We start from the raw sequence: 18268 nt of genomic DNA, 5'->3' as shown, positions 1-18268 counted from the left end.
GCTATAAAATGCACTTGAGGGAATGCTTTCCTTACACTATAAAGAAAACTTTACATTTCATCTTTTGCAGCTTTTATTCCTACCCCTCTTTCCTCCCTCCCTCCCTCTCCCCCCTCTCTTTCCTCCCTCCCTCCCTCTCTCTTCCTTACATTGTATGTTATTGATAGTTATTATAAAGTGATCATTAAATACTCCAGACTCTAACTTGGTCCAACGATAAGAGAAATTCAACACTTCATTAACAATAGTATCCTGATTGAGAGAACATGAAACTGTCATCATTACTGGAGGGGGAGAGAGAGGGAGATAGAGAGGGAGAGAGAGAGGGAGGGAGGAAGGGAGGGAGAGGAAGAGGAAGGGAGGGAGAGGAAGAGGAAGGGAGGGAGAGGGAGGGAGGGAGGGAGAGAGAGGGAGGGAGAGAGTGAGTGAGAGAGGAAGGGAAAGAGACAAAACAGAGACAGAGAGATAAGAAGGAGTAATAAACACGATAAGTGACACAATACAAAAAATCAAAAAAATTAATTATTGTTGAACATACTAAGAGCAGGTGTTCACACACACACATACATGAACACATACGTGTACATACACATGTAACTATGAGCCACAGACATCAAAGAAATATGATCAAATAAGAATAATAACAACATGGAGTAAAAGAATACTGTATACTGTATCACATATGACTGCACATGTACATGAATACCTATACATAATACATGTATTATCTAAAGGAATTACTGTATACCTTTCCCAATGTCTTTAATGTGAGACGCATTGCTAGTGAAAACAGGACAGGACAGGTACTTTGATCCAGTGCAATTAGTTGCATAAGTCAACTGTAACAGACAACATCATGAAGATATGTAGTAATAGCAATGTTACTATGTGTGCGTCTCTCTCTCTCTCTCTCTCTTTCTCTCTCTCTCTCTTTCCCTCTCTCTCTCTCTTTCCCTCTCTCTCTCTCTCTCTCCCTCCCTCTCTCTTTCATCTTCTTACTATGTATGATTCAGATACATTAAAAGTTAATAGTGCACCATTAGAAATAAGAGCTTGTGGTACTACCCAGTTATGAACATTAGTGCCATTACTTATTAGGTCAATATCATCAGATATACCTAGGGAGAGAGAGAGGGAGGGAGAGAGAGAGAGGGAGGGAGAAAGAGAGGGAGGAAGAGAGAGGGAGGGAGGGAGAAAGAGAGGGAGGGAGAGAGAGAGAGGGAGAGAGAGGGAGGGAGAGAGGGAGGGAGGGAGAGAGAGAGAGAGGGAGGGAGAGAGAGAGAGAGAGGGAGGGAGAGAGAGAGGGAGGGAGGGGAGAGAGACAGACAGTGAGAGAGAGAGAAGTACACATGTAGAAAGGATAGTAAGTATTACACAGTATGGTGAGAGTGAAGATACATCAGTGCTCTTATTGTGGTAAGTGTTTTGGTTACAACCACAAAAGTATTACAAGTGTACACAGAAATTAGAAATAATAATTATTAAAAAAAACAATAAGAATAATTATAAATCAACACAATATAATATTTAAAATTAAAGAATAGATATATATTTATTTATTACCAGTTGTCTCTGATGCTAATATATACAGTGAGACAGACTCGGCCTGAGTCACAGTGAGGAATAAAAGGGAAATGAATGAGATTGAGAGAAAAGAGAAGCTGGGACCCGCCATTTCTGTAATCCTACTAACAGAAGAGAGTATGGGCTTTAATATACCATTGACTAACCTGTAGATTAGGAGAGGGAAGAGGAGAAAGAGGCTCGCGATGAAGGCGATAACTGAAGCATCCCAATGATCTTATTAACAAATACGGGATTATCTAATATCCGTATATGGGTCCTACCGTCCGTATATTAAAACAAGATGGCGGATTGTGGGGACCACTCTGATTGCTCTTGTATTTCTAACACGACAGGGTCTCAATCAATACAAGTATCGTACTATTGATATAATGAATGAGTTTTTTTATACATATTGTAGGAGCTTGAGTTTTCTAGAGGGATCTGGAATGCTGCAATGGACGGAGATGAACGGACAGTGACACGGATGTTATCTGAAGGTACGGACCCAAACATCCAGGATACTTCCGGATACTCCCCTTTGGTAACTAAAAAACTTTATTAATTTTTAAAATTTCATTTTTATTAATAATTAGCATTACGCTAGTAGACACGGACATTATGGTGTAGTTCACAAGCTTTTAATAGCAGGGGCTGACCCCAACCCACAGACGCCAGGTATATAATTATTATTATACAAAATTTTTATGATGTTACTAATTTTAGCAAATTTCGCTAAATTGAATAAATTAACGCCAATAATAGTTATACCATACATAGCTTGGATTGACGCCAATACCGCATTACTGGCAATTTTGGTGGAAGTAAATTGGTAAATTTTTGATGATTTGCGAGTTTTAATTTGGTGCATTTGTGTCCTTCTGTGATGCATTGAGCATGTCCATAATATGGCTCAAAGTGTCAGATTTTTATTTTTTGCGAATGGTTATCAAAATGCTAAGTTTGCTAAATTCTCTCCCTCCAAAATTTCCAGCTATTATGCAGTAAAAACTTTTCACTTGTCAAACTTGATTGATCTTTTTTACTAGTCAGGCAAAACTAGTTGTAACAACAAATGTAGCTGATTTTAAAGGCTATTATGACTTTAAAATTTATGAATAATTGAGAGTACTGGAGATTATAAGGATTCAAGTAGACTTTATATTTTGCGCCTCCAGCTGTTTTGATTTTGTGATGTCTATAAAACAACTTTCACTTGATTAAAATGTGAATATCATTAGTGTGGTCTACTTTCACTTAACTACCTATATAAACTGTGTTCCTTTGATGTGCTGTGTTAATGATATACATAGAGTACGACCCACGATAGCCTGGTCAAATATATTCACTATATAAAGTAGCATTCTTAATATTAGTGGACTGAGAACCCTGGACAGCATCACTCCTGTAAAAAAAAAATTTTTGGATGGACATTCTACTTGTCCTGTCTTGTATGATTGTATTATGAAAAAATTAATAGTTCTTTGATTTGATATTGTAATTTTCTTTTAATGCATATGCATTGATTATTATTTATTGGGTTTTTTTAATTTTAAAAAATGATGGGTGAATCCAGAAATTTGCAATTGACTCCAGTTCCAAATACTTTTGAGACTGGAATTGATGGAATTGAATACCAATTCTAAGTACCGTATAGCTAGAAATTTCTGTGGCCCAAAATTTTTGCGAATTTTGCGAATTTGAACAAAATTGCAAAAATTAAATCTGCAAAAAATAGGTAAATTAAAAGGTGTGGCTTGCCACGCCTCTTCTCAGTGTAATTATAGTGAAGCACATGGCGTTTTCCTAGCACTGTTCTACGTCAAAGAGTAATCCTATCTTGCCTAATATCCTGATAGAGCTTTGTGTCATCATCAGCTATACAGTTCTGGTAAGTAGTGAAGAGCAGCCATTGATCAGTAGTGTGATCAAGTGAATTCGCAAAAATAAAATCCGCAAAAGCCATTTTTTGGCAATTCGCAGAAATTTTGGGCCACAGAAATTTCTAGCTATATGGTACTTCATCAGCACTAAAATGTAACAATAATAAATAATTAATGTATTAACTACTGGTTTAATATTAAAGGGGGGTTTTTTTGGGTGTGGTTTAATTCGGAACCCTTTCAAACAATTCCCATTTCTCCTTCGATACAAGTACGATTCCATTATTATTTTCTTAATCTAAAATTTTGATTTATGAAAGGGGGCATTTGCCCCCTTGCCCCCCCTGGCTATGATCCTAATGAATATCATTAAAACTGTAAAATTAATCAATTTAGTGTGGTTGGCTTGTACTTAACTACCTATATAAACTGTGTTCCTTTGATGTGGTCTGTTAGTGATATTCATAGAGTACGACCCACGATAGCCTGGTCAAATTTATTCACTATATAAAGTAGGATTGATGTGGAAGTAGAATATAATATGAACTTGCAACTGGAATCCAGAACAGGATTGCAGGGAAATTTTTTGGAGAGGACAATGAACTTGTCCTGTCTTTTGTCATGTCTTTATTTTTTAATTTTCAACTTTCATTTTCATGATTGATTTGTCAATTAGTGACGGGCGATATGGCCAATTTTCTTAATTTTCGATAACAATCGATAATGGACTTTTAAAAGGAAAATATTGATTATTAATGATACGATTCATGAGAGAAGATCACTTTCATGCTCTTGCCTTCTTATTACAATTATTTATTAACCTTAATAAATGGGTGTGGTCAATACATTGACAAAAATTGCATAAAAATTTTGATGATAATTCAAATTTATTCCATAAAATATCTTATGTCGATAAAGAATTGATATATTGCCCATCACTATTTATGATACGATTAGCCTGTCGGTTGTTGATTTGATTGATATTGCAAATGAGTGTATTAATGTATATTAGGGACAGATCTAGTATTGAATTTTTGGGGTGGCCTTAATGATATGGGTGGGGTAATTAGTGGGTGTGGTCAACCAGGATTGAAGGGTTTTGTTTGGGAAGTCAAAATTTTAAAGATTAGGCCTCTTAAATGAGTTTCTTTGAGGTTTACAGATTGTTTACACATTCAAGTACTGCAGCTGTTTGACAGTTTACATAGATAATACCAAGACTAGGCATGTACATGTACATGTATAGGTACAGTATGTACCATATAGTGGAAAATTTTTGTGGCCCAAAAATTTCGTGGATCTGTTCAAAAATCAATTTCGTGGCTTTAATTTTTATGGTTTTCTACTTTTTGGCCATCTTGAACTGTATTGGATTAATTTTCGTGGATTTTGAAAAAACACGAAATCCACGAAAATTTTCCGCTATACGGTATTACTGCTCTTCTTTAGGTGGAGTCACACCACTACACAGGGCGGCTTATAGTCGCCATGGTAACATCGTCAAGCTGTTGCTAAGCAACAACGCAGATCCTTCCTTGAAAGACAGTGACGGAATGACAGCTTTACATAAAGTATTAAATATTATATATTTTTAATTATTTGTTTGTTGTTTTTGTTTATGATTCAGGGTGCTGAAGGAGGTGACGTAAACATAATTAAATTAATAATTAATAATTCGCCGTCACTTCTAAACGTGACTAACAATAAAGGAGAGTATCCTATGGATTTAATTAAAGACGAGAAAATAAAACTAGAAATTAATAGTCTAAAATGTGACCATAATTGACAAAAGGTACCTTATGGCGGGTAGTGAAATTTGTCTTTCTAGCCTAAGAAATCCAACTTCCTGAGCCCCATTCATCATAAAATTACTCCACAGGATGCAAAAAGTTACCATGAAACTTTTACAAACAATGATTGTCTAACAAAGCACTCACAGGTTGATATTTTCCATTATAACAATCATTTGAAAAATCCGCCATAAGGGCCCTTTTGTCAATTATGGTCACAAATAATAAACAGAAAATTATTAATAATTATGTAAATTTTTTTAAGTTCTAAATTATATGTATTTCTGACTCTCTCTATCTCTACAAACAGTTTCTCTCTTTTTAAATAAAAATAAAACAAAAAATTACTAAACGTATGTCACATACAAATTATCGTATTATTAATACATATACATATACACATTGTCCCTCCCTCTCTCTCTCTTCACTCTGTTCGAGGAGGAGGAGGAGGAGTAGTTGTAGTTACTATTGGGTTCAGTCTTGATATGACAGAGTCCATTTTATAAATGACACTGGATATAATTGTGGGACAGTTTCTGTGAGCAGCAATGAAACAGGCAGAAGTGTGGAGCTCACTAAATACCATCCTGGAGGAGAGAGGGAGAAAGGGAGGGAGGGAGAGAGAGTGAAATAGGAAAGAAAGAGAGACAAGGAGGTAGAGTGAGAGAAGGTTAGAAAAAGAATAAAATAGAGAGAAAAAATGACGAGAGTAAAAGTGAGGCATCAATACGACAAATGTACATGTAGTTCTTACCTAACACTGCCGTTTCTCCTTGAGGTGTATCTCATTTTTAGAAAATTATAATAAAACAAAGGAGCCAGAATGAACATATGACCACTGTAATAAAGAGAGAGAGAGAGAATCATGCTTAGTATCTAAAATGTACATAAGATGAACAATTTTGATTACAAAGCATGGATATGTACATGTAGTGCAGGAAAGTGGTAAATTATTCAAAATGGCCATAACTTGAAAAATCGACGTCGGAATCAGCTCAAACTTTCTATACAGAATAAGTACGTCAATATATATCAGAAAATGTAATAAAAATTTGGGGTGATTTCGGAGCCATTTTTTGGAAAAAACCATGGGCTATAGCCTTGGGTATTTTTCAGATTTTGGCTCATTTTTAAAAATGGCTGTAACTTGAAAAATTGAAGTAGGAATCAGCTCAAACTTGCTACACAGCATAAGGACATCATAAGATCAATCTCCCTTGACTTATACCAACTGTACAATAAGTACATGTACTGTACATGTTGACTCACGCTAGTATCTCCCATAGCATAATAGGAAATGTAAACACTTCACAATAAGCAATGAACCTGTGGACTGGGGACTGGTTTACTGAAGCCCATCTTGAGATTACTAATAATTTACTAATAATAACAATAATAAATAAATAATAATTCTATATTATTTGTTATACCTTGCAACACTAGGCGATACAAGCTACATAAATAATAATAATAATGATAATTATTATTAATTATTATTACTTGGTGAATTTCTTGCATGAAGCGTGCAATGCCAAGAAAAGCATAAAGAACAATTGGAAAAAGATGAACTAGAAAATAAAGAAATATTATAAAACAATAATATGTACAAGATATATCCTCTCCAACTTTCTCTCTCCCTCTCCTTCTTTAACATCTTAAGAATCCAACTAGACAGTCTCTATAATAACTCTTCCTCCCTTTCTCCCTCCCTCTCCCCCTCCCCCCCTCTCTCTCCCACCCTCCCTCTCTCTCCCTCCCTCTCCCTCTCCCTCACCCATCCCTCCCTCTCTCCCTCACAAATCCCTCCCTCCCCCTCCCCTTTAACCCACTAATATTGGGGTATTGATTATAAAAGAAGAAGCTATATAGCACATAGTGTCCACTGTCCTCAGTAACCAACAGGTTGATAAACGCACGACTAACCAACGACACCTAAAAAACAAGAATAAATAACACATTTAAGAGCTACATGTATATTGTACATGTAAGTTGCACGCATGTACATGTAACACTATGCTGTATTTCATGTACTTGTAAATACATGTAACCCTTTTTATGTACTTAATAACAATGATATTATAAACATTGTATGGTTGTTATTATAATGAATATTGAAAACAATAACTGAAAGTACATTAGTAACTTCTTGCCTGGTTCTCTGTCATTCTCTTGTTGAGTTGAATACCAAAAGTGAGCAAAGAAGAAAGGAAAGCATAATAATAGGAGGACACACCAGTATAAGGTGAAACACTGGGAGAGAGAGAAGAGGACAATATTATCATCATATCGTACAAGATGATTAATTGGCGAGAGTAATATTTGGCGAATTTGTCTGTGGAAGTTACTTGGTGAATTTCTTCATAAAATCACCAATTACCAATATTAATTTCTCATATATCATATACATATTAATATTAATATTAACTCCTTGTATACATGTGCATGCACATACACATACACGTAATTACATTATTACTATTATTATTATCAATAGCTATTATAAGTAATTGACTCACATTATTCCTGATAATATAAACAATAGTCCACAAGTTAATGTAATGATTCTTAATAGAAACTGTAGACTCTTTGAACGATTAGCTTTAACATGATCCTGATAGAGAAAGAGAGAGAGAGAGAGGGATATTTCTTCTTATTGATAGTACACATTATTAATATTAATGACATTTTCATGATGGGTATGCTTTGCAATAGTTTAAACTATTAATATTAATAGCAACAAAATTATTATGTATTACACAATACATACAAGTACATTAATATACTTGAGGTAAGGAACATGACAAAACATGTTATACATGTACATATGTACAGGTAGATTAATACATTTCTATTCACCATTAAGCTATTGTCCATTGTTATCCTATTGATAGTATTTTATTTCTTTTTTATTGAAGAGAGGCCACAGTGTGTAGAATGTTCCAGAATATTTTGACTCAATTTATTACAGCAGTCAATGAGGGCCTGTTTCTCCCTAGTACACTTATCCTCCTGGTAATTACTACCTGTTAATAAAGAAATATTGATTTATTATGAAGTATACTGACCTTGGAGGCAGTATTGAATGGCGCAAGCTTCTTTCTGACACAATTTCTCAGCTAATCTTTTCAACTTTATCTCATCTGAGGCCATGTGATGGTGGGCGACTGGGCGTAGCTTGTATATACTGCCATGTTGAGGGTTAAGGTTAAAAGATCTCGTACACAGCCCCGCCCTAAACGAGCCTCTCCTTTTCATTCCCTTTGCAAAACTTGCATCCGGTGAAGCTTGTGTAAACAGTGTAATGGCAACTAAACCCTCAACTAAAGCTTCTCTGAATCTCTTCTCTTCTCCTTTGACTATTGGTAATGTTCATTAACTATCTATGTATCATTGAATATGATTTTAGATCAACTAATTGATGTACTTAACTTGATCTGTTGAAGAGATGTGGTTTCCCTCAGACAAGATGGCATGAGCTGGGACTGACACTAGGACTTCATAAATACACACTGGATGTTTTGGAAGTAATTTTTTCTGATGATATACCTCGCTGCTTGACAGAGTGTATCTCCAAGTGGTTGCGTAGAGCTGATAATGTTGACAGTAAAGGAGGAGCTACCTTTGACTCACTGTCAGATGCTCTTAAATCTATGAATGAGAATGCTGCAGCTGACAAGTTAGATCAAGAGAGTAAGTTAATATCACTGATTGTATTAGTATTGACTGTGTTTGTGTATTCTATAGAACGTAAAGCTAAGGCTATTGATATATTCAACACTCATCATCCACTCCTCTCTCAGTCTCTCTCTGATCCTGTCAGTGTAACTATTATGCTTCAAAGAGAGGGTGTCATAACAGGACAAGTATTGGCTAGTGTGGAATTAGCTAGTCCCTCTGTTCCTAATCAACGTGAAGTCCTGTTAGCTGCCATTATAGTAGCTATTCAAAGCAAGTATAGTTTACTACAAACATTTGCTAGTGTGTTGTGCAAGTTCACTGGTAATGTAAAACTAGGAACAGCTATACAAAGAGACTATGGTAAGCCTGTTACGTTTGAGCAATGATGCTCATAATTTGTTTCATAGACCAATGCTTCAATGATGATAAGAAGCTTATTAAAGTTGTTATTCCTGATGATGATATGAGCACTGATACATTAAGCACTGGAACAACTACACCATCACCTACTCTACCTAATACACCAACTGGTAGGTATAATATTAATAATAAAACTGTAATTTATTTTTATTTCTCAATAGTTGAGATAGCCATTCCTGAGTGCATGAGTGTTGAATTCACTTCGATACAAACGTCTTATGCTGGAATGTTATACAAAGTTCGTAGAATCATGAAGAACAAGCCACCACCATTAGATGACATCAAGGAATATCTTTGTTGCTTTAAGAGTAGCCTCAAAGCATCATTAGATGAATGTACAGATATTTCTGAAGTATTGTCCATAATAGAGAAAGAGTGTTCATTGATCAATATTAAGCTGCTTCAATCACTGGTTGAAGAATTTAAAATCAAAGAAGCTGAAAAATATATCGAAAAATACAAAGCCATATTAAAAGAGTTTTGTCGCACAGTAAAGATTAGTCTTTGCTTAAATGAGAAATTTGAAGCATTAGGAGGTAGTCCTTCTCTTCAATGTGAAACAGTTACATATGTCTTTGACTGGGAACCAGATGACCACATGCTACAGGATATTAAAAAAATCGTTTCCAAAGCGTCTGGTAAACTAGCAAAAATAAAATATATCAAGAAAGGAAACTCCATCATTGTCACTTGCTCCTTCCCTCACTCTCTCACTGGAGCTCTCATTATAAAAGTGAGTGAGAATCTTGAATTATTAATAAAGAATGGTCTAATGAAGCTTACTGTTGGATACTGCACAATATGGAAGAAACAAAAGATACAAGTATGTGTATATACTGTCAGTAATTATCATTATATACTGTATTATAAAGGGAATACAGGAACCACTGAAAGAGGAGGTATCAACTACATTTTTTTCTTATCTTTGTGTTTGATTATTACACAATTAAAGTATCATAAATTATTAGGTTTAATTTAATTGTTACATTTTTGAAAGTGTTCCTTGCATGTGCCAAGATTACTGTATTTGAATTATAGGAAGAGAGAGTAGCAAGAATAGAAAGAAAGGAAACAGAAGGAGCAATACCTCAATCAGTAATTAATCAAGGTATAATAATACATTAATGTAATGGTTGTTGACCAGTATTATTAATTGATGAATAATTATTATATTTCAGATATACTATCAACTGATACAAGTGTGACAATAGTTAATAAACAATTAATAAAAGAAATAAAAACAAACAAACAATTAGAAGAAGCACTAACAAGTAAGTATAATAAAATTTATTAATTATAATTGAAATAATGTAGAAATGAGAGTAAAGGAAATTCAGCAAAACTTGTCATTAGGCACAGATACTAGTTCAGGTTAGGATTATCATCATCAGCAACATTATCATCATCATTATTATTAATACTATTATTATCATTATTATTATTTATTTGTAGCATCATACAGAATCAGAAGAGGAATGAGAATGGAAATAGAACAATTGCAATTATTATTAACAAATAAAACTGGTACTGAATCATAATGTATGTGTTAGTGTATTATAATTATACTATGATAGGTTTACTGGATCAGAATGAATCATTAATAGATATTAAGAGAGAATTAGCTGAACTAAAAGAACAAATATCAGTAATTAGTGCACATATATTTAATAAAGGAGAAGAGAATGAAGATTATAGAGATGTAATAAGAGGTACAGTATAAATTTTTATTAATAATGTATAGTTATTAATCAGAGTGGAGGAAAAAATTGACTTTGTTAGCTGAAATTGTTAAATTGAGAGATGAAGATGATGATAAAGGTATATGTGTCATTATTTATTAACTGACTGTTACTATAATAAATAATGATATCATTGATATGAACCTGCTTTAGAGAACTGATCTGCTTGTAACAAAATAGAATAGAATCATAGCAAGTATTCTTCAGAAAAAACAATGTTGAGGAGTGACAACTATTTTTAGTCAGTCCTAAAAGTTCTACCAAACCATGTCCATAAAGAACATAAAAAATTAAAAAAAAACAAGATGAAGTAGGATTCCGAACGACCAATGAAAATACGAAATGAAAATCTTACTCGTGACGCAAATTCTACTCTACATTGTACTTTTAATGTTATTATGTAAGAATTACGGATCACCTTGCAATGTAGAGTAGAATTTGCGTCACGAGTAGGATTTTCATTTCGTATTTTCGTTGGTCGTTCGGAATCCTACTTCATCTTGTTTTTTTAAATTTTTTATGTTCTTGTTTGTGTTGATTTTTTAATAATATTTCGTAAATTTGTTGGTTGTTCAGAATCCTACTTCATCTTGTTTTTTTTTTTAATTTTTTATGTTCTTGTTTGTGTTGATTTTTAAAATAATATTTAGCGTATTTCTTTAGTTGCAATTGTGATACTTGTTGATTTTACACAAACAATAATTTTCTTTATTATTATTGGCCTCGCCCAGCTTTGCGTAGTTGGCCTCGCCCAGCTTTGCGTAGGCGAGGACTAGGTACTCGGTTTGTCCATAGATATTATAGACTACGTAACCTATAATACGTAGTAACCTAACCTACGTAACCTATAATAATAGGTTACGTAGTCTATAATATCTATGGTTTGTCTGTCTGTCATTCATTGCCCTCGCCCACGCCGTAGGCGTATAGGCGAGGGTACTGCGCTCGTGCTGTCAGTGTGTGTGTGTGTGTGTGTGTGTGTGTGTGTTAGCAAAATTTTCAATCATGGATGATTTTTTGGCTGATGCTACTTTTTAGTCAAACTCTTCAGAGCATTTCTTTTGCCAATTAGGTACAGAAAAAGTTGTTCTTTTTCTATAATAAACTCTTTTGTTCTTTTCCAAGGTGGCAAAAGTTGGCAGCATTTAAGAACAGAAAAAGTTTACTAGTAACTTTTGCATAGTTGAAGCTATGGTACCTTTGAAGGCAACAACAGGTAAAGGAAAACATGGAGAGCAAAAAGTATGTGTGGAATTGCTTGACTTTCCTTCGTTTGTGAGATATGACAGCTTAAGTGTGACTCACCAGCCACTGTGATTTTGTAGCGTAGCGGCTCCTCTCTGAGAAGGTGGCTACTGCCTCGAAACTGAAGAAACTGGATATAGTAATTGCATGAAACAAGTAGAGCCTAACAAATCTGTGTAAAACTGTGTGCATGCCTAGAAAAACTAAAGCTTTCTGTCCACAGTAAGTGCCACTCCAATTAAATTAATAGTTTCCCGTTTCAGAGGCGGGTACCATGCGGGCGGGCGCATAATTAATTATTATTATGAATATTCATTATAATCACAAAAAAAAGAATATTTTATTTTTTAACAACAGTGGGCTTATCCTTGCACAAAAGGCACTGTGGATAGCTCCTTTCATCACTATATGACTGCTCAATGCCACAGTATATACAAATAGGTGCATATTTTGCACTATAATACAGTCTCTCTATAGTATCGAAACAGTCATGATCCCTTACGTCAACATCATCAAATTCTGCAGGTAGATGTAAATCTTTTAGTGTAGCCCCACAAGTATACTCAAAGTCCTCAATTAATTGCTGCAATGCTTCACGCTGTTCCTTAGTTAGTCTATATTTAGAGAATATTAAACGCCATAGACTGCATTCAGAACACTGCACCATTAGTTGTGAGTTCCTGACGTGTTGTACACTGGCGTAATATGGTAGCTTCCTCTTTCTTCTTCCCTGTTTAGCAACTGTACCCTTCTTATATAAAGGCCGGTGTTCTTCACTTGTCTGAGAGCCAAATACATCTTGAAAAGGAAGATAGTGGCCATCATTTTTGGCCTCGTCTACGCGAGGTATAGGTAGTTGTTGTGTGTGTCTGTCATTCATTCATTCATTCTGTACAACTGAAATTTGTTTTTAATAAACAATAACTTTAGCACAGCGTGTTCTAAGCTCCTAGATCTTTCTTTTTGACGTGGAAAAGTCTTTCTTAACTGTTTTGTGTTGCTCAAATACAAGTGCTAGGTACAGAAGCTTCAAAGTAAGAAAATCGAGTAGTTGGGCCAAGTTCCGTTGTGTTGGCACTTTAGAGATAGCTGGTAGCATTTTTCAGTAGATTAGAACATGGCCTTCAAAAATTATGAACAGATTTCTCTAAATCTTACTTGATGAAGAGTTATACTTACTTGAAATTGTTGAGGTCACTCGTTTGTGCAGCGCTAGAGCAACAACTTGCTGGGTTATAGGCAGTAAAGTACCTATACTATCTCAAATATACAAAGGCAGCAACTTTTTTTGTCAGCAAGTTTATCATATTGCTGATTAGTAAAGAAAAAGTGAAGCTTCTTTCTCACATGGTCTTCAGTCTTGCTGCCTGCCACACCTTTCAATTCAATCTACATGCATGGGAGGGGCTGGAGCTGCTTGCATATATGTGCTGCAGTGCTGCTACTTCTGCAGGTATTCAAGAGCAAGTACAACTGTAGGAAGCTAGTGTTGAGCAGACTCTCTTCATGCTGATAATCAAACAGTTATTGAAGTGCGGGCATGCACCATAGCAGCTATAGGGGCGAGGCCATGCACCGTAGGTGTCTCGTTTTGATCAGGAATCAGAAGGGGAAGATGTCTGAGTTGGTTGAAAACATTCAAGGGAAGACGAATAGGTGAACATATGAAACAGGATGCAACTCCACATTTTAGAATATCAAAAGTATCAGTTGCAGTAGAAGTGGGGTTAGAGCATTTAACAACATATTTCAGGAAGTGCCCAAACGAATTCATAACACCCACTATTGGCAAGTTAATATCAACACCATCTAGCAACCCTTTCTCAGGACCAACAAGAGCAGACTCAATCTCACAAAAAGCAAATAAGAGCCGTGGTCTGACATTGCTACTAAAAAATCCCTCTATTGTACTCTCCTCATCAGATACCTTCAGAATCGTCCACGAAAACACTGTTTTAGCTAATGGAGGAGTCACAACGGCTGTTGTATTAACGAGATGAAGCATAGAACACATGACTGGACTTAATTGGGAGCTAATGATACTCGTAGAATGTACAAAACAAACAAAAAATAGTAGCAGGAACAAAACGAAAAAAGCAGATGAGAATATACTCATGAGATCTTGTGAGGGATAATACTATATATATATATACAATGAGACAATATAAATTTTTATGATAAGATTTCAAAAGAAGTGACATACTTATGGATGAGTCTTTACAATGCAGTCTTAAAATAAGATCTACTAAGTGAGGTCTGAGTCCACAATATATAGTACACACAAGTTGGTATGTACTTAGTACTACAATAAGACAATATAAAGACAGACTTAGCAATAAAATAAAGTGACATACTGAGTGATAGGAGTCGACAACAGAGAGACAGTACAATAAATACGACTGATACGAGCTTAGTCAGCAGGTCCTAAGGCAATGATAATCAAGTGTGGATTTCAAGTGACATATATACTTATGGACGTTTCAGAGAAAGATAAAAGGCAGAATGAACGAAAAGAACCGGGTGTATACTAACTAGACTAAGCGTATATTCAATTGAGATTATAAATACCAGAATATCTGGTGAAATAACAACTGGACTGACGACAGATACGTAGGTCGGTGGGACAGCACTAGAGGCTGTTGCCAGTGTCGGTGATAAAAGCCCCACTCGAAAAACTAAAATTATCTAGTATCTGAAAGAAAAGACATAAATGCCTGAAGCAGGGATAGTTTTACACACCAAAAACCTGTGAAAAGTGATAGCTACTCCTGGAGCTACTCCATTTTAGCTACCACGAGGTGATAATAAAAAATAAATTATTTTAATTAAAAAATGAAGCGGGAGGGTGCGGGCGGGTAACGGGAAACTATAAATTTAATTGGAGTGGCCTAAGGCCACATGGCACCATTTTACTAAACTGGGAGGTGCAATTTTGATTGAGCTGAGCCACACCTGCACCTTTCATTCCAGCCACACCTTTAATTGCTGCAGCAGCAAGGTAGCTAAACAGAAAGTCAGCAACATTCTTTCCAATTTTTCTTGAAAAAAACCATTACTGTTTCACTTTTGTTGTGTTACACTTCACTGATTGTGGCGAGGGCATGTGCTATAGTGCACTCGTTACCCGAGCCCACGCGTAGGCGTGGAAGCGAGGGTAGTGATGGGCGATATGGCCAATTTTCTTAATTTTCGATAACGATCGATAATGGACTTTTTCAGGAAATATCGATTATTAACGATACGATAACCACACCTTATTTTGGGGGTGTGTCAAGGGTGTGGCTAATGATTTTTAGCACAGATATAACTGTACTGGACATCAGAGAAGTTCATTTCCTAATCATTTCCATGCTCCTGAGCTTGGTTCTCTTCCTATTGAAGTAGGCTGAGCTAACAACTGGTCAGTTGATTCTTTCCTGCAGTCCAACAGTGCAATTACTTATTAAAATTAGTTATTTAACCTTAATAAATGGGCGTGGTCAATAGATCGATGAAAATTGCATAAAATTTTCGATAATGATTCAAATCGATTCCGTAAAATATCGTTTATATCGATAAAGAATCGATATATCGCCCATCACTAAGCGAGGGTAAAGCATAGTCAGGCTAGGTAAAGCAGTCGTCCTGTCTGTGTGTGTTCGCTTGGCCTCCACTTTTGAGCTGACACTGCTTTCTTGTCTAGTCCTGGAGAGTCTTATAATCAACACTGGCTCTATAAAAATTATTCTCCGTCTTGGGAATGCTATATTTTTCTTTTCCGTGGAGTAAGAAGCTGGCAAAGTCGCCAAACGTAGGTCAGTTCCCCGACAACTTTTTCATAGTGTGAGCAAAAAAGCAACTGGGCAGATAAAACAATAAAGCAAAGCCTCATCTTTCATTAATATGAGAGGAATTGCTCTAATTATCTTCGTTTTAAAGATATGGTAGCCCAAAAATTCATACTTTTGTGAGTTTACACGAGGCTCTCTTCTCCCGAAGTAGCGGCCAGAGTCTTTAAACATCAGGGGCTCAATAGACGTTTGTATGCAACAAATAGAGCCTAACAAATGTATGCTAAACTGTTTAAAAGTCGAGAAAAACTAAAGCTTTCTTCACCACTTAGAGCCATGTGCCACCATTACTGTGTGTGCGGGTGGAGCATGGCTTGATTGAGCCACACCTTCATTGCAGCCACACCTTTACATTGCTGCAGCAGTGCAGCAAGCGTGCTGGAGCTTCTTCTCTGTCTAAAAAACAAAAAATTCACTGTCTCAAAACATTCACTAAGTTTTTACATGCTGAAGCTTCTTTTCTGTGTCAAAACTTTCACTAATTATTTTTCTCTTAATTTATTAAAATTGTTACACACACATTGTGGCGAGGGTATGCACTTTAGTGCTCTCGTTCATTCTGTGTGCTAGATTTTGTCTTTGAGAATGTATATCTTTACAATCGCATGCTCTAAACCTGTGAGAGCTTCTCTTCTGTTAGGAAAAGTCTTGCTTTACTGCTTCGAGATGTTTCGAGAACAGCTCTAGGCAGTACAAGCTTTTTAACTCACGAGAAAATGCCCAGCAATAGCGGTAGTACTCTGGATGTAAATGAGACTCTTTCCCAGTAGATCAAGACTATTAATTTATTTAATATGTGTGGGACTCTTTAAATCTTCCTTTTTGGTGAGTTATAGCTACTCGAATTTCATCCCGAGTAAAGTGCTGTAGCAGTAGTTCGCTAGTCCATGGCTAGTCTAAGGATCCTAAACTCTCTTGAGTCACTCAATCTATCTAGGCAACAGCATTTGTGCCATTATAACATCATATAGCGCTTAGAAGAGAAAAAAACGTGAAGCTTCCCTCTCACATGGTCTTGCTGCATTAATGCCACGTCTCCAAGCAGGACCAAGCTGGGAGTTGGCCCTGCAGCTTGCCAGTTCTGCAAGCATGCAAGAGCTAGTGTAACTGCAGCTAGGAAGCTAGCTGTTATGATAATCCCTTGGCCTCAAAAGCACAATTTCTAATTTTTTTGCATAGCATGTTTTTGATAGATTGTGACCACAACAATAGCTGTGGTTATGAAACCCATGATGTTTTTAAAATGAGAGTGCAATAAGTATAAATATACTGTATAAATAAGTGATAAATCTTGAGATGCTAATGGGAATTTATGAACACGTTTTACCAATTTTTGGGATCCTAGAGTCCCATCATCAGACTTGGGTCAAATACAAATAGTATTTGTAATTAGTCGTATTTAAATACTTTTGAAAGTATTTGTATTTGTATTTGTAATTTGAGTTTTTGTAACAGGAAGTATTTGTATTTGCAATTGAAATACAGCAGGGAAGTATTTCAAAATACAGCAAAATACTTTAAAATACTTCAATGTGAATGAAGATGCTGTTTGAGCGACAAAACTTTGAAACACTAACGTTCATTAAATGCAATACATGACTATAACTAAATATTATTAATTATACATGCATGCATAATAAAAAGAGGCTTTCAATTTACTTGATTGATTAATCCATAAAACTACGTAGTTAATAACTGTCTATACTTGAGAAGAAAGTATTTGTATTTGTAATTGAAATACATGTATGCAGTATTTGTAATTGTATTTAAATACAAAGCTGAAAACAGTATTTGTATTTGTATTTGTATTTTTGTTTTTGTACAGTATTTGTATTTGTATTTAAATACTTCCGCATTGTATTTGACCCAAGTCTGCCCATCATACTTTTCACACTTGCTTAGTCCAGGCTGTCAGCACTTTTGATCTATATCATTTAAATATACTGGCTTAGGCTAGCTAAGCATAACACATCCCAAGCAGCTTTAGGGGTGAGGCCACGCACCTTTGGTGTCTCATTATCATTGTTATAACATTTATGAGAGACAGCATTGAATAGACATCTGAAGGAATATCAAGTATGATGACAAGTGAAACTAATACTAGTCTTGACACAAGTCCT

General features: G+C 35.5%; 3 protein-coding genes and 1 long non-coding RNA gene across 6 annotated transcripts in view; 3 read left to right on the top strand and 1 right to left on the bottom strand.

The window, feature by feature from the left end:
• The first annotated feature begins 1839 nt into the window (after positions 1 to 1839).
• Positions 1840 to 5248, top strand: LOC109585717 (ankyrin repeat domain-containing protein 39-like). The gene is made up of 5 exons (XM_020001845.1): positions 1840 to 1936; positions 1985 to 2107; positions 2160 to 2241; positions 4896 to 5017; positions 5074 to 5248. Exons 1-5 carry the CDS (start codon positions 1868 to 1870, stop codon positions 5230 to 5232), a joined length of 555 nt encoding a protein of 184 aa, XP_019857404.1. The 5' UTR covers positions 1840 to 1867; the 3' UTR covers positions 5233 to 5248.
• Positions 5249 to 5525: 277 nt separating this feature from the next.
• Positions 5526 to 18268, bottom strand: part of LOC109585713 (transmembrane protein 33-like) — a 29150-nt gene continuing 16407 nt past the window's right edge. Inside the window, exons 1-10 of one of the 3 annotated variants that reach the window (XM_020001840.1) lie at positions 8302 to 8402; positions 8093 to 8259; positions 7753 to 7847; positions 7387 to 7486; positions 7066 to 7168; positions 6737 to 6804; positions 6667 to 6689; positions 6506 to 6616; positions 5991 to 6074; positions 5526 to 5823 (exon numbers count right to left, since the gene is read on the bottom strand). In XM_020001840.1, coding sequence (XP_019857399.1) covers positions 5661 to 5823; positions 5991 to 6074; positions 6506 to 6616; positions 6667 to 6689; positions 6737 to 6804; positions 7066 to 7168; positions 7387 to 7486; positions 7753 to 7847; positions 8093 to 8110 — 765 coding nt within the window. In that variant the 5' untranslated portion in view covers positions 8111 to 8259; positions 8302 to 8402 and the 3' untranslated portion in view covers positions 5526 to 5660. Of the gene's footprint in view, positions 5824 to 5990; positions 6075 to 6505; positions 6617 to 6666; positions 6690 to 6736; positions 6805 to 7065; positions 7169 to 7386; positions 7487 to 7752; positions 7848 to 8092; positions 8260 to 8301; positions 8403 to 18268 lie in introns of those variants that run through there. The other 2 variants (XM_020001842.1, XM_020001841.1) reach the window with 2 other exon arrangements.
• LOC109585712 (uncharacterized) overlaps positions 10293 to 18268 on the top strand; it is a 10349-nt gene continuing 2373 nt past the window's right edge. The window contains exons 1-6 of the mRNA XM_020001839.1: positions 10293 to 10442; positions 10513 to 10605; positions 10649 to 10705; positions 10787 to 10858; positions 10909 to 11043; positions 11087 to 11152. Of these exons, the coding sequence (XP_019857398.1) occupies positions 10651 to 10705; positions 10787 to 10858; positions 10909 to 11043; positions 11087 to 11152 (328 nt within the window). The 5' untranslated portion in view covers positions 10293 to 10442; positions 10513 to 10605; positions 10649 to 10650. The remainder of the gene's footprint in view (positions 10443 to 10512; positions 10606 to 10648; positions 10706 to 10786; positions 10859 to 10908; positions 11044 to 11086; positions 11153 to 18268) is intronic.
• LOC109585714 (uncharacterized) lies at positions 11958 to 12380 on the top strand. Its single transcript, XR_002186614.1, has 2 exons — positions 11958 to 12145; positions 12199 to 12380. It is a non-coding gene; the product is annotated as an uncharacterized LOC109585714 (long non-coding RNA).

This window comes from Amphimedon queenslandica, unplaced genomic scaffold (assembly GCF_000090795.2).
Source record: "Amphimedon queenslandica unplaced genomic scaffold, v1.1 AMPQUscaffold_13020, whole genome shotgun sequence".
Taxonomy (NCBI): domain Eukaryota; kingdom Metazoa; phylum Porifera; class Demospongiae; order Haplosclerida; family Niphatidae; genus Amphimedon; species Amphimedon queenslandica.
This window is presented reverse-complemented; position numbering and strand designations above follow the sequence as displayed.

Coding starts and splice junctions, on each gene's coding strand:
- LOC109585717 (XM_020001845.1), top strand. CDS start 1,868: ATGGCGGATTGTGGGGACCACTCTGATTGCTCTTGTATTTCTAACACG. Junction 1,937..1,984: donor CAGGGTCTCAATCAATACAA/GTATCGTACTAT, acceptor TACATATTGTAG/GAGCTTGAGTTTTCTAGAGG. Junction 2,242..4,895: donor CCCCAACCCACAGACGCCAG/GTATATAATTAT, acceptor GCTCTTCTTTAG/GTGGAGTCACACCACTACAC.